Source organism: Corvus hawaiiensis, chromosome 2 (genome assembly GCF_020740725.1).
Source record: "Corvus hawaiiensis isolate bCorHaw1 chromosome 2, bCorHaw1.pri.cur, whole genome shotgun sequence".
NCBI classification, from domain to species: Eukaryota; Metazoa; Chordata; class Aves; order Passeriformes; family Corvidae; genus Corvus; species Corvus hawaiiensis.
In genome coordinates, this window is record NC_063214.1 from 54,751,787 (window position 1) to 54,766,876 (window position 15,090).

The 15,090-nt window shown below is 35.2% G+C and overlaps 1 protein-coding gene across 13 annotated transcripts in view; it reads left to right on the top strand.

Annotated features, from left to right (window-relative positions):
• NBEA (neurobeachin) overlaps window positions 1-15,090 on the top strand; it is a 467,485-nt gene that overhangs the window by 368,435 nt on the left and 83,960 nt on the right. For all 13 annotated transcript variants that reach the window (XM_048295094.1, XM_048295084.1, XM_048295082.1 and 10 more), the window contains 2 exons: window positions 5,628-5,743; window positions 14,388-14,500. In XM_048295094.1, the coding sequence (XP_048151051.1) occupies window positions 5,628-5,743; window positions 14,388-14,500 (229 nt within the window). The remainder of the gene's footprint in view (window positions 1-5,627; window positions 5,744-14,387; window positions 14,501-15,090) is intronic.

Genomic DNA, 15,090 nt, shown 5'->3' on the forward strand with positions numbered 1-15,090 from the left:
GTTTATTATGTTATACAGTTCATATTTTTTAAAGTGTCTGTACTAGAACATTATTCCTGTCATGAAACTCAAGATTTTCTTTTTCTTGAGGTTAGTATGAGAAACGTTACCTTTACTTACTATATGGTCTATTAGTATATGGAATAGAATTTGTTTTTTCTATTGTCTCAGGTGATTCTATTTTTTTTCTTTTCAATTACAGGAAATAAGTACCTTCCAGTAAAAAAACCTTACACCTTATCTCTTCAAAGTCTGGTTTCCAGTCAGGTCTTATAAATATATCGTCAAATGTTCATCCTTCCTGTGATTGTTATGCAGGATGTGAAACTGCACTTGACTAGGTTTTGTGTTTGCTGAACGTAAATTATTTTAGCTATGTGAATGTGTGGGGATTTACTTCAACTTTTATCAGTGTAATGGCTATTTTGCAACTTCCAAATTTCTTCCATTCATTAGTATGATGAATTATTCTTATTCTCTTTCCAAAATTAAGGAGGATATATATTTTTGGAAGAACAAGTAAGGTTCAGTTTTAGAGATTTTCACATACTATGGACAACAACAGTTTTTATTTTCTCATCAACATCAACATCAAAACAGCCTATGGCCAGAAATAAGGCTGGAAATTGTCAGATCCTATAATATAAAAGCATTCCTATTTCAGGGATAAGTGAGATGATCTTCAAGTGTACTTCACTGTGTTGGGGGGGACATTTTTTTTGTTTGTTTTTAGGTTTAGGATTAACTTCTGGTCAAAATGAGACAAAAATAAAGAAATATAATTGAGTGAGGAGCACAGCATGACCAAAAAAATATGGTGCTTTGGGCTCAGACCTCCATAAAACCAATGACTTAATCATCAGTGTAGTGTATCTTTCTCTTTCTTTAAGTAATTTCCTACAAACTAAAACTTCACATTGTCCTTGTTTTATCCCAGTGCAAAATGTGGAAATACTCTGAAGTGTCAAAGCATTTGTAGAATTGGAGAACTATTTCATTCCCAGATGAACATCATTCCCTGTTATGAGCTTGAGAGTCTCATGATACCTAAGGCTTGATCTCCTGAATGTGCTGAAGTCTTTAGGCAAACTGCCAAATTTCTCAAGTTTTCATTGAGATCAAGGGGAAGTTGGGGCATTTATTTGGAAGGCGCATCTTGTTAATATTTGCATTGTTCTTCCATATACTAAAGTTAAAGGAAATGCTGTCTCTAAGTGGAAAGGAATAGTATTCTTTTCTGAAATAGAAATGGCCACATGTTCTAGTACAAACAAAATGCAAATTTCTCAATCAGAATTTCATATTTACAGTGACATTTTTTACTTTTGAAATTCATATCCTTTGTGCATTATTCAGTGAATAATTGTCTGAAAAAGTTTGTTGATATATAATTATTTAGAAAAGTTTCAACTTCAATATAATATGCAGTTATTTCCATACCTTTTTGATTAAATTTCAATTTGAATCGAAAATGGGCTTGCTAGCCTTCAGAATATATCTGGCATATGGTAGTGAAGTTATTTTTCTTCCTTTTTTTGTGTGTATGGTATGATTTATGCACAATAAAGACTCCTTAATCATGTTTTTTTTCCCTTATTTCCCTGTCTACATACCCTTATTGTCTTCAGTAGGATTGCAGTGGAATAACTGAGGGGAAATCTGGCTCTGTAGTTAATCTTTTGTTGATGTTAGAATATATTTTTACTTTCTATGGACATGTTGGCTCTGGAATGCTATTTTTTTAAATTATTCTTATTTGTATAACTAACTTAAGGAGAAATTATGTTGAGTAACCAAAAGGAGCTGCCATACTGAGTAAAACATTAGGAATTTTTGGATCACCACAGTTTTCCAGATTAAGTTGTACCTTAAAATATCTTAACAAAAGCAGACCTTTCTGGTTGTTTTGCTTAAGTTCTTAAGTTCCATTTATGCAAGTAATATTTCCTCTCTGATACTACTCTGATAAACATGTCACCTAGAGTTAATTACAGTATCATAAAGGCTTGCATTCATGATGGAAACATTCCAAAGAAGTAAATTACTTTTAATGCAGTACATGGCTTTTAAGTATATTTCTGTTTTCATGGTGAAATCCTGCGATTAACAAGGGTGCAAGGAAGTAGAAGTAAATAGAAATATTTATGATCTAATGGCTCAAAGGATTAGAAGCAGGTGAACCATTATGACTTCCTAAGACTTTACAGACCGCTGTTCTGAGCAAGTCTTCAGTTTGCCTCTTTGCTGCCTTTCCCAACAGCCTGTCTAATGCTTTGATTCAACAAAGAGTTCAAGCCTGTGCTTAATGTTACAAAGAAGTAATTACATCCTTAAAATTGGTCACATGTTGAAGAGTTCAGTCTGATTTGGTAATCAAATTAATCTGTCTTTGATAAATGCATTTGCACTGTTCCTGAAACATGTTGCATTGATAGTAGTTTCCTTATGACCTTGCCAAATGATACAACTGGGCAGACAATGCTGTGTCTTTTAACTTCTGCAGCTCCATATGATTCTACATAGGTAGAGTAATATCCACATTTTTAGCATGGTATTATCAGACTACTTTTGATGGTTCTAACACCTCAGGTGTAATTTACTGATGTCTTTTTACTGAGGGCAACATCAAAGCTCAGAAACCAACTGTGAGCTGCCTGATGGTTTTGTAGCATATAGAGATCAAAGAATTGGTAAAAGATCCAGTATCTTCACCACTAAACATACTGACATCTTCCACTGAAGCTCTGTGGGCTATTAATGCATTAGAGAAAACAATGACTCCAGTCCATAAAACTAAGAAATTCAAATGATGATTTTTTTTTCTGAAAAAAATTCATCTTGACTATTACAGTAACTATATTCAACAATAGCTCAGCTCTGCCATGTCAGTAATTTGATGGATATCTAGATCTCAATACAGCTGGTTGCAGAGGTTGATTTTTGTGAAGGGAGAGAGGTAGAAAAACTAAGATTTGATGCCATCAAAGTATAAAACCCTTTCTAGCACTTTGATTAAAAGTGAATATTCATGAGTTTCTTGTCAGAAGTCAGTGACTTTCCCAAGTCTTTATTTTTTTTTCCTCTGAACAGGAGCAACACAACACAAAACATCATGCATGTGGAAGATACTTAAATATTCTTTGTATGAGATTGCATTGTAGCTAACTAAATTAAAAGTGACTGTGAAAGGGGGTGTGTCATATTCCACATACGGGATATGTAACATCTTTTCCTTCACCAAATGGCATGAAGTGTTTTCTAAATACATTTAAATGTATAAAACTTGAAAATTGGATCATTCTGTTGTACACCAGAGTCTTCTGTAGTTCCCATTTTGAGTAGATATTTCATGGTTCTCTAGAAGCAAAGGAAGCACATTAATTTGTGCATCTTCATATTGGTGATGGCATATTGAAGAAAGAAATGGTTTGATCAAAGTTGGGTGGTTTTAGCAAAACAGAAAACAGTGGGTCTTCCTGTGTTAGCTGAAACAAGCAGGTGTGGAACCAATTTATTGTGCATAATTTCTTCCAGCCTCTGCTAAAAAAACTGTGAATCTTTCAAACACCTTAGATATGGAGAAAATAAGGACATTTTTATTATATTTTGATTTTCTGTAGAGTTCACTCAAATCAGGCATTCAAATGCAAAGTCCAGCACTTGACACTTTACAGATTTTTGAGACTCCCTAGGAGATTGTGAATAAAGTCTAAAAGCAGCTACTAAGCTGTACTGATGCATAAACGTTGTTTTGTCATGGGAGGAACAGAAAGTCTGTGATAAAAATGCTTTGTAAATTTAATGATCTCTTCAGTATTTTTATTTTCTGTGTTTATTAATTTGTATGTAGCATTAGTCAAAATTTACTGGAAACCATATGTCTTTGAGAGTTCTACTGCAAAAATAGTTGTTATTCTATAAAATGCAATATTAAGTATTATTACATTCAGGTATTTCTTTAGATAAATTGTTCCATAAGAAGAGTAATAGAAACAACTCTAAAAAATTTTGTATTGTCTCTTGTGTACTAGTAAAGTGTATTTATCTTTGGTATCTTCTAGTCTACTGTAAAATAAGGCTAGCCAAGCTAGCAAGACCTAATGTACTGTTATTTGGGCAAATACACTTGCATGGTCATTTTTGTTTGCCCAATTTGTAAGCTGAGGTGTGGCAGACATTGAAAACTTACACACTGGCAATTTAGACAAATAATTGTAATAACTGTACACTCCAGTAGCATACCAATACTCACTCACCCTTTCTCTGGAAAAAGGGTTTCGTTCATCTCTAGGAGTATGTGCATGTATCTTAGAAGTAGATGGTTCACATTTTTGTAAATGCTGCCCAGTTTGACACCTTGTATAGGACTTAGTTTTAAGAATATACTCAGCTTTCAGAGTCTAGAAATAACACACAATGTGCTCAGGGTGCAGCTGAAAGCTGAAGCATTTGGTGTCTATTTAGTGTTGATAAGCTGTGTAAATACTACTGCATGCATTCTTTAAATTCACTAAATTCAGACTACATATTAGGAACTGTCTTTTTTATTGTCCTTGTTTTTAACAGGTATAAATATTTCTCTATTTTGACACGTTTCTAAGATCTAAATTTATTTTAAAAAGGTATCTGAGGAGATGAATATTTTTTTCCATTTAAAAATTTCCTTGTCTTTTTTCTTTTCAGGAAAGAACTATTTTCTCTAGAAATTAGTTTTGCACAATGAGACTGATTCTGCCTGTTGCAGATTTTTTTCTTTAATGCATTAGTCTAGACTGACTCAAGTCCCCTATATTTTACCAACCAGGGACAGTATATACAATGGTTAATTCAAGACTTGGTGCTGCATGGTATTTGGTTATTGTGATGTTGTTAAATTGAATATGGAAGAGTTGAGGTTTTCTGCTTTTCTCTTCCTTGGCATGTGGTTTGATTCTTTCTCCCTTATCCAGGCATGTACATTTCAAAAATTGTGTGGAAACTAAGTATCATATAAGCTTCTGCTCATCTTCCAAATTTGAATGAAATTCAATTTAGGGGTCATTATGAAGAGACAGGCAGATGAGTGTGCAAGCAGATAACTGAGTAAAATTTGTTTCTTTCAGAAAGCAGGCTATAAATAGAAATCTCCGAGCTTACTGGGGTATAGGAAAGAGTCATGGCTAGTTGACCATAGAGGAGGTGCACAAATTGTGTAATAAGTATCTTCAACCTGTGTGATGGAGTTGTATGTCTCTTTAATCTATCACTCACTCCCCTTAATGAATTTATCTCAATATATCCTTTTGAAAGAGGGAAATGATATTCCTCTTTTATTCCTTCTGGACAAGCCTGGCACCAGGAGGTCTGCAGTTTCTTTTAATGCCAGTCTTTTAACCAGATTCAGAATAAAATAAAAACCGAAATATATTATTATGATTTATTGCAATGCTGTAGTAGTGGTAAAATAAAACATGGTTCTTAATTTTAGCCATTTCTCAAATAAGGGTAATAGTGTCTTCTGGACTTCATTAAATGAAATAAAAAAAGCCTCTGAGAGAATCTGAAATTAATCATACTAATAATGTTGCGATACATCTTAACACTTAATGAGACTCTTAAAAAAATCATTCTTTAAATGTATTCCCTAGGAGAATCTCTCTGGCCACGCCCCGACAACTTTATAAATCCTCCAACATGACTCAGCGCTGGCAGAGACGGGAGATATCTAACTTTGAATACTTGATGTTCCTCAATACTATAGCAGGTAAGGCTTCTGGCTCTTTAAACCTTTGTAATATGTTTATGTTTGTCAAAGTCTTAAGCACCGTGACTTGATAGAATACATTTATCCCTCTAGAATTCAGCTGCAGCTTTGTGATATATTCTGAAACACACACACATTAAATTTTATCAGAAAATGCACAACCTATCACGGAGACTTTAGATTCATGTATTGCTGTGAAGGCTGTTCCTTGCTCCCTTTCTGCCATTTCCTCTGCTGACAGCTTTGTCTGAAGCTTTATTAGAGTCAACAAACCATTGCCAGAGAGTGTCTGGAAATAATAATGGGAAAATGTAATTTCGCTACTTCATCATTCTCAGCAACAGCAACTAGACAGCAGAATAACAACAGTATTCTGCCTAGTACAGATGTCACCTGGATTGTGGTATGATTAGGTTACAGCATCTTTTCTCATTTAGTTCTTTGAGATGAAATATAATATCAGATTAGGTATTTAGAATGAGAAATAACTGCCCTAGACATACATTTGTTATTGGCAAAAGAAGAGCTTTTCTGGCAATTGTGATTAATTAAACATTCAGGAAGATACTATTCCTTTCACCTTTCCCTTTTCTATGTGTTAATTCCAGTGTTAATTTTAAATGTAAAAAGCAGCAGTTTTCTATACTATACACAGAGATTTCCAGGAGGTTGTCTGCTAGTATGATTCCTGCCTGTAGCACACATGCTGCTTATGAACCTGCCTGTGGAGAGCCTCATACAGACATTTCACTTCAGTGAGCTTTAATTTGAAATCCAAATTAAATTCCACCAGGCATCACTTTGTACTCCAGTGTTACAACTCTGATCTTTACTTGGTCCTGACTTTTACACTCGAGGTTATCCTCAGGCCAGACGTAAGACACTTGTAAGTGTGAAACCCAAAGGTAGCACTCGCTGTGTTGACCAGTCTGAGGACAGTCACTGCATTCTTCCCAGTGGGGCAGTGGCAGAATTCAGGAGCTGTCAAACTCACTTGCTTTGAACACTCAGGCTTTGGCCTCTGTGCTTAGATGGTAGTCGTCTTCCATGCATCCAGTCTTATGGATGTTAATAAATGTGTCATCAACTTATCCCAGTGTGAAACAGAAGTGCTACCACTGAACAGTTGGAAATCTGAGGGCATGTTTACCTTGTGCGGTGGAGCAAAAAGCAGAATCCCCGAAACTCCTGGAGATCTGGGCTGGAAAGTCCATATGGTAAAGTCCAGTGCAGACTCACCTGCTTGGTTCCCAAGCATTATAGTTGCAGTCCTGCAGATCTCTGCTGGAGGAAGGAGCCCTGCTGAGCGTTTATTGCCTCTGGTGCAATGCCAGGAGAATGTTGCTATCCTGCTTCTGGACACTGGCCTGTCTCCAGCTGCTTTGTGCCTCTCACACATCCGCTGCCCTTCTAGCAATGAGGAAATACAGGCAGACCCTTGACGGCTCCCTGGCTGCCTCACCCAAACTTGGAGGATTTACTGGAGAACTGGGAAGTTAGCCTAGGTCCCCTCAGTCCTTGTCCAATACATTTTCCACAGAACTGTCCTTCGCTTCTAATTTCCTCTTTATGAATTGATTTCTTCTGTAAGCAGTGAATTTAAGCTCTTTAAATGAGAATGGACAAGAGATAAGCCAATTTTTTACAAATTACTATTTTATTTTTGATCAGTTTAAATCTCTAAGGTCATTATTTTTAGGTACTTCGCCAAAGCATCCAAACCTGGAAGACAGCATTATGTCTGAAGTCAATTAGGAATTGCAGTAACACTTACACTAAAATATCTACCAGTTAACAAGCTTCAGCCTGAAGAGATTCCTTCAGAGCATCTTAGAGGTCTTAAGAGAAATATTTTTTGACCTGTTGCTAGATACTAGTACTGCTGGGCAGGTTTTATGGCCAAACACTTGGGATGGTTGCACGAGACAGGTTTCTCTTAAGGTCATTTAGTGTCACTCATCTTCCTTATAACAGGATGGCTTGATATTAGCATTCCAGGTTCCACCTACTATGGCCAAGGTTTGAAGGATTACTGACTAATTGTTATTTTTGGTGTGTATCAATGAATTTGTGTCCTATTAGGAAAAGCAGTTTGGTCATTATCCCTAGGAGTGTCTCTGTCTCACTCAAAACATTTAATTTCTAGCAGATTTATTGGTATCAGTCTCTTACAGGTAAATCTCATTTGTTCATGTAATCTCATTTGTTAATTGCATAGGTTGCCTTGCTCATTTCGTAGCACTGTCTACCATCTTATAAAATCAGCAGTACATGATTAAAAAAAATTAGAACAAAATTTATCCTTAGTAGCTGACCTTGCTGATGACACACACAAAACCTTTTCTGAAAATAACATTAGAGAATGAAAGCTGACTGAAACCCAACAGGCAATTCTACACATGACAATAAGCTCTGTATTCCAGTTTGGAAAAAACCCAAATTTTTCCAACTTTTTGACAGAAGCAAAAAATCCCCTCAAGTTATTTTTGGAAGATCAACCAGGTTTTGTAGTTTTAATGAAGTCTGCACTTCATCTAGAAAGCTCACTTCCAAAAACTCGTGAAGTAATTGGGGATATTTGCAAAGAATCTCCTCATAAAGCTCCTGGCAAGCCAGAAACCCACCCACAATAGAGTGCACATGAGCTCAAAGTCTGGTCATGGAGGAGAAAGCTTTGAAAAAGAAATATGTGTTAGAAAGTCTAAAAGTTCTCACATTCCCAAGCTGATCCGGGCTCCACCATTGCATGGCACTGTACCACCAGGGCCTGACATCTGGGAAGCTGCAGAGTCGAGAGCTGTGAGGCAGCCTGAATGAAACCACTGCTTTTACAGCTCTGCCTGTGTTTCTGTAAGTCTTCTTGGAAGGTGTTCCTCAAAAATATTTCCCTTACAACAAATAGGTGTTTTCTGGTGAAGCTCTAACAAAATTAATAACTCTACCAGAAATACTGGATGCAAAGAACCTCTACTAACTTGTAGCCCTGGTTTTGATAACAGCTGTTATATACACAGTTTGATAACTGTCCAAGTACACCTGTATTAAACGGACACAAAATCTTATATGCACTGCAGACAGGACCCTCAGGAGTTAGAAGAAAATGCAGGATTTTCTATTTTGTACACAGAAATAGAGTACTGAATATACTTGTGACCTCTTTTCCTAAGTAAAGAGGTATTTTCTTTCTTCTTGGAAATCCAATTTCCAATTAGAGTCCTAATTATACTCTTTTGTAATGAGATTCCATAAGAAATATTTCCTTATAAGTTGCAACTTCTTTGCCAGTAATTGTTAGTCTAGCAGCGATGACCTAGTTTTAGAATATAACTGTTTACTTAAGCAGCATCTTATTCTCTAACATCATTATTGTTTTTAGCTATTGAAGAATATATCCATCCATTTTTTTTATTCATGTTATCATTAAGCTCCTACTGGCTTATTCAGCAAATCTGAGCTGTAGCTTAGTCAGAAACATGGAGGTTTAACACTTAAGAATTGTGGATTTTTTGCTGGTAAGTAGGTGGTAAGTAAGGTCGCTTCACTGTTTTTTCTTCTCATCCAAATAGAGGCCCACTAACAAAGTGGTTTAGTACATCTTTTGCCCATTCTTTGTTGCTTCCTTTTATTTCTTACAATGGTGCTTTATTAGTCTGTAGCCCTCTACAAAAGACTAAGAAAGCACTCATGTTTTCTTGTGATCCTTCTCTGAAATTACACAAGAAGCTGTAGCCTCGGAAGAGAGAAGTTCAGAAGTGAGGGTTCTGTCACCAGCTTACTTCTCTCATTGTGATATCATGCAGCTGGGTCCTTTCCCACCTTTGCCTGTTTGTTAATACTGTTAATTATGCAGACTGGTTGGTCTCTGTATAACAGAACCACTGAAATAAATACATGAATCTCTTCTTAAATCTCTCCCTGGTTTGCTGGTATATCTGTCCTGAGAAGTATGGCCCCTGGCTGTTCTATATGTTCTTAATATTTGAAGTATCCTCTTGGAAAAAATCCATTGTTCTATGATGTTTTCTTTGATTCTTGCATCATCCTATTACCCCTCTGAAACATTGCCATGCTTCATTTTTAGTTTAACTCTTTCTGCTGTGATCTGTGCTCATGACTTAATAACTGTCTGCTTCAGCTCTCAAAGATCTCTCTTTCTAGATAATTTCCTATCCAAGTATATGTGATTTCTGGCACTTGAGTTGTCCTGATGTCTCATTGCAATTTCAGTTAAAATCTCTCTCCATCTTCAAACTCTCTAAAGTCTTGTTTCAACCTGTTTCTCTGGCCCTCTAGTCAGCTATTTTCTCACCTCCTTATTCTGTTTCCAAGCTCTTCACCTCTTTCTTGCCCTCTTTCCTGGCTTGAGCATATTTCATCATGTTTACAACTCTGGGCTTTTCTCCCAAAGGTAAACACTGCACTCTGCTACTTATCAATCAGTCTCACTGTTATACTCTCCATGCCCCTGGTTTTTGTCCTGGTTGTGTAGACATAAGCATTCCTGGTCACCTTCCCCCTCCTCCTTCTACCTACTTCATTCTCAGAGATCCTTTTGTTTTGAAGGCTTGGAAACTGCAATGATTATACTAATTGTCCTTTCTGCACAGGACCAGCATATATGTCAACTGAACCCTCTGGGTGATATAGGAAACAAGTAATTTTTACTAGTCTCATTTAAGAGATTATTAAAAAGAGTACTTAAAAGTAATCCCACTACAGCAAAAGGTATCAAGAGGAGTGGGAACAAGAAGTTGTTTTTTAATATCATTGTGGTGCTCACTGTTTTAGCCAGAAGTCTAGATTTCAAATCTATTTCTCAGTATTTAACTGATTTCTGCTGTTTGATTTCAAATTGCGGTATATTAAATGTGTGCTTGCATTTGTATTTATTGGAATTTTAATTCTTTTAAATCCTACATGCCACTGCTTTTAAAAGAAATGGAATATAATTGCATCCATATTTTTTTTGCGTAATTTCTTGTAGTGGAAAGGAATTATTTTTAAAGGTTTGTGGAAAAAAATGACATCTTCAGTTAGGTAATAAATTCAGATGAACTTCTTCCCCCTCACCATTTTTTTTGGCCTGTTTAGCATTTTCCACTTTTTTACTCTGTGATGTACAAGCCCTCACTGGTTAATTATGTATATATTTAGCTACTGCATGTGTTGGGCTTATTATTGTCATCTAATTAGATGTAACTCGAACTACTTACTTCTAGAAAAATCATTAAAAATTCTTTCCTAATGACCTAGAGATGACAAAATGTCTGTAAAGTGTGAACAAGCAGACAAGCACAGGAACATCGCTCTTAAAGAGTGTTAATCCAGATGCTGCAATCATCTAATTAAACAATATTTTGCTGTCATTAACATTTTCACCAAGGAATTGCAGTTATAATTTCTTTGTCAGCTGTCTCTAGCTCACTTTACCTTAGAAACTAAAGTGCCATATAAAAACATTAAATTGGATGGTTTAATTAAAAAGTTTTTTTTTAATGAAGAAACATATCCAGTATTTCTGAGATCTCATTTACTATGCCTCATTTTTATTGTTCAAGTAGATTAGTGTCACAGGGCTTGCGATATTTAATATTCAGCCATTAATATTAATCTCTGTAATCCTACTTGAGGGGAAATCTGAAGCTTCTGAAAAGGTATAGGGACTACCAATAGCCATACAGGTTAATGTTTTATATTTATTTAGCTAAAGAAAGGACCAAATAATTCTTGCTGGAAGCACAAGACAATTGATGAGATAGCTAAGTATATTCATCTGCTGACTTTACTCTGAAAATAATCAATTTTGAAGCCAGAACCGATCAAGACAGCATTTCTAATAAAGTGAAGCCACTAATATTTATGCATGTTTAGAATTAGGGATTTGTAATCCCATTATAGGCCTAGATCGCTGTCCTCTGCTCAGATAAGTATAGATGTGTGGTCTTACCTCATAGGTTTGGTCTCCTTTCACAATTTAAATTAGATTCATCTTATCGAGTCAGTTTTATTTGTTGATATTAAGGGGAAAATTGTTTAATTGAGAAAAATAAATCGTTATCTTTTTTATTAAACAAATTAAGAGTTATTCTTAGTAGTTAATATCTTCATAAATAAAATGTATTTTATAAAAATTCAAGTAGGAGAGAACATAATATTTTATTTTTTTCACAAGGCTATGCTTATATTTACCAAATACATAATCACGAAGGCTTCATTGTTTGCAATGTATTTTACCTAAGCTGAGAGAGAAGCTGCTTCAAATTATTTCTCCTTGTGGGGTAAAAAACTGCATGGAGGAGTTACTGCAGTGTTCTGACATGGAGCTAATGTAAAAGGTAATTTCTGCCTGTGTCTATGCTATAAGTAACCTCTCAGCAAAAGAGAACTCCTACACCAGCTGGGCTCAGGATTGCTTTTTTCTTGCCCTATTTACACATTTATGACTTTCCTATATGGAATGGGAAAAAAAAGTCAAAAACTTGTTGACTGAATATTGAAATTGAATGAAATAAGATTCAAAATTAAATGAAATCACAATATGAAAAAAACTCAGTTTTGAAATCAAAAGTTATTTTGTATAATCCTACATTTCCTTTTAAAATTTTGCAAAAGGATGCTATTTAAATGCGTCTATAAAATGGTTACAGTTGAAGATTTTTATTACTATGAGCTCTTTTCCATACAAATTTTAATTTGAAGAATCTTCATTTTTGCTTATGCTTTGTAACAGACTAGAGTCATCTCAGTCATTCTCTTCCTGGATCTCAAAGTTCTTTTAGTCTGCTCTCTGCATAAAAACAAATGTCTTTCTATTGTGGAAGCTTTTTCACACTCTTCTGTTAATTCAATTAAATATTCTGATGGTGAGAAAAACATTTATTGTATGAAGCTGTAGTTTTATAGAGGCCATGCTTTATAGCACCCTAAATTTGATAATATTAAGAAACTTTACAAGTCATATGTAATTAAACCCTTGCCAAAGAGGAAAATAATATTCTGATTTGATGGATGTGAAAAATGAGGCAGAGTTCTGTTTCTTCAAGAAATATAGAGCCCCTCCCAGAAGTCCAAAATAATTAATATTCTACCAGATAATACCTTTCCTTTTCCTCCACTACAAGGATAAATTTTGGTATGCTTCTTGATTTAGTTGTTTGATACATTCTTGTTCTGTCCAAGAGTCATTTTGCATTCATTCATACATTCATTCATTCATTGTTGATATTGAAGAAGAAGTGGTTTTGTTTTTATGCATCTTTATTTGTGTATGTAGTACACAGTGCTGGCATTGCTTTTTTAACAAAGTTATATTTGCACCCTAATTTTTTTTCATATTCCTGTGAACATCTGTGTGTTCAGAGTGTAAAAATGAGGATGCACAATTATAAAGAATATGCACTTCTCCTGTATTCAGTGAAACTATGTACAAAATGAAAACATTCTTTTTGTTCATCAACTTCTATTGAAAAAATAAGGTGTTTGTAGAGCAGTGAAAGTTTCACATTTCATTAAAGCAGAACTGATTTTTGTGGAGAATTGCAACTGCTACTCAGAACAAGGAAGCCTGTGTTTTCCTGTGCCGGGTTTTGTACCCCAGGAATCTGTCCAGAATCTGGAAGGAAGCAGTTAGTGAGACAGGGCTGTAAATCTGCCGCAGCACTGGGAATTGTTAACCTGGATTATTTCAGTCTGCTAATTATATTATATAAATACACACACACATATATTTATGACCTGATTTTTTTTTTTTTTTTTTAAGACTCATATTGCATATTGTGTGGTTCTCACTATATCAATAGGCTGGATGGATATGTACTAAGAAATTTCATTTGTCTTAACACTGAAGTGTTAGATTCTACTAAATATTAGAGAACACAGAAACAACAGACTTTCCCAAACACTTCTCTTTGTGACGAATTCATAATTTTCAGTTCATTGCAGTGCAGATTGTACTTTTGAAATGGTATCTAAAGGCAGCTTTTGCACATTTGAGCTGCTAGGATGACAGCAGTGTTTCTTTCATGATTGAAGAGAGTGGCCTGGGATAGTCAGCTCTGCCTTTTAGTGGGGACAACTGTTTTTTAATTTTCAAAGTGATTACAAAATAGTGTTGCAGCAAACATGACTTTCAACACTTTGATTCCACAGTTGCCATGGAATCTCACCATTCCTTCAGTGAAGAGGAGCCATAGGGAATGATGGATTAGCATGGACTATCTAGGATAGATCTAGATTTGCAAACCTCATATTTAGCCCCTTGCTGTTTGGAATCTCATTTAATCTTTGCCAGCTATGATTCTTCATAAAGCTGCTAGAAAAGTAATAGTCTAGTTCTTTTAAATTTCTACCTTCATGCTATAGAAATATTTAATGGAAATAAAAAAGGAATTGTTTATTGGCATAGGGTGCATTTTAGTTGATCTTAAAAGATACTGTGCTTTTTATATCATTTCAGTTTGTGTGTTGACTTCTGGTTCAAATTAAGTGCATCTAAATGGCTGCTTTTGTCTGGAAGATTTATACCTGATTCTGTCAAGTGGTGGGGACTGGGAACATGTGATGCAACAAATGTAACCACTAGATTTTTTTCTAGCTGGACAAATGGAGACTATTTCCTAATTCTTAAAACTTTCCTTTTCAATAGGACGAACGTACAATGATCTGAACCAATACCCTGTGTTTCCGTGGGTTTTAACAAACTATGAGTCTGAAGAGTTAGATCTGACCCTTCCAGGCAACTTCAGAGATCTTTCAAAGGTATGCTTCATTTTTTTTAAAAACAGTCAACCAGCCCTTTTAGAGAGAGATTTTGTTTTATATTTATAATCTGGTTAAGTAAGATCTTTATCTTAAACCCTTAAAAGTCTGAAATAGACTTTTCTATTTTAGAGTTAGTTTATACTGAATCTCTACATTATGCTACTTCCATGTCCCTGACTTATCTGGTTCCAAATCTGCAACTCCTCCATACCTTCTGACTTACAGAACAGGAGCGCATCAGACCACTTGATCTCACTAATTATCCCTCTTAGTTTATAAAAGCTGATCCTTTGTAAATGAAAAGCTTGGACTAACATTTCACTTTATTTTGCAGTGACTAGAATAGTAATATAGTATCAGCATGTCCCTTTGATTTAATAGTTAGTAAAGAGGTATTTTGTATTTTAGATCCTGGAGTATCTGGTCCTTATTGTTACTTGTTGGGGTTTTTTCCTTCCAACCAGATTTGGGCAGTTAGTGCTTTATAATAAAAAAGTTCCTGGTATTTTTTTCTCTAATAGCACCACATTGTCATCAATACCCAGCTCTGGTACTCTGGTTAACAGACTGCAGAGAAGGTCTGTCCT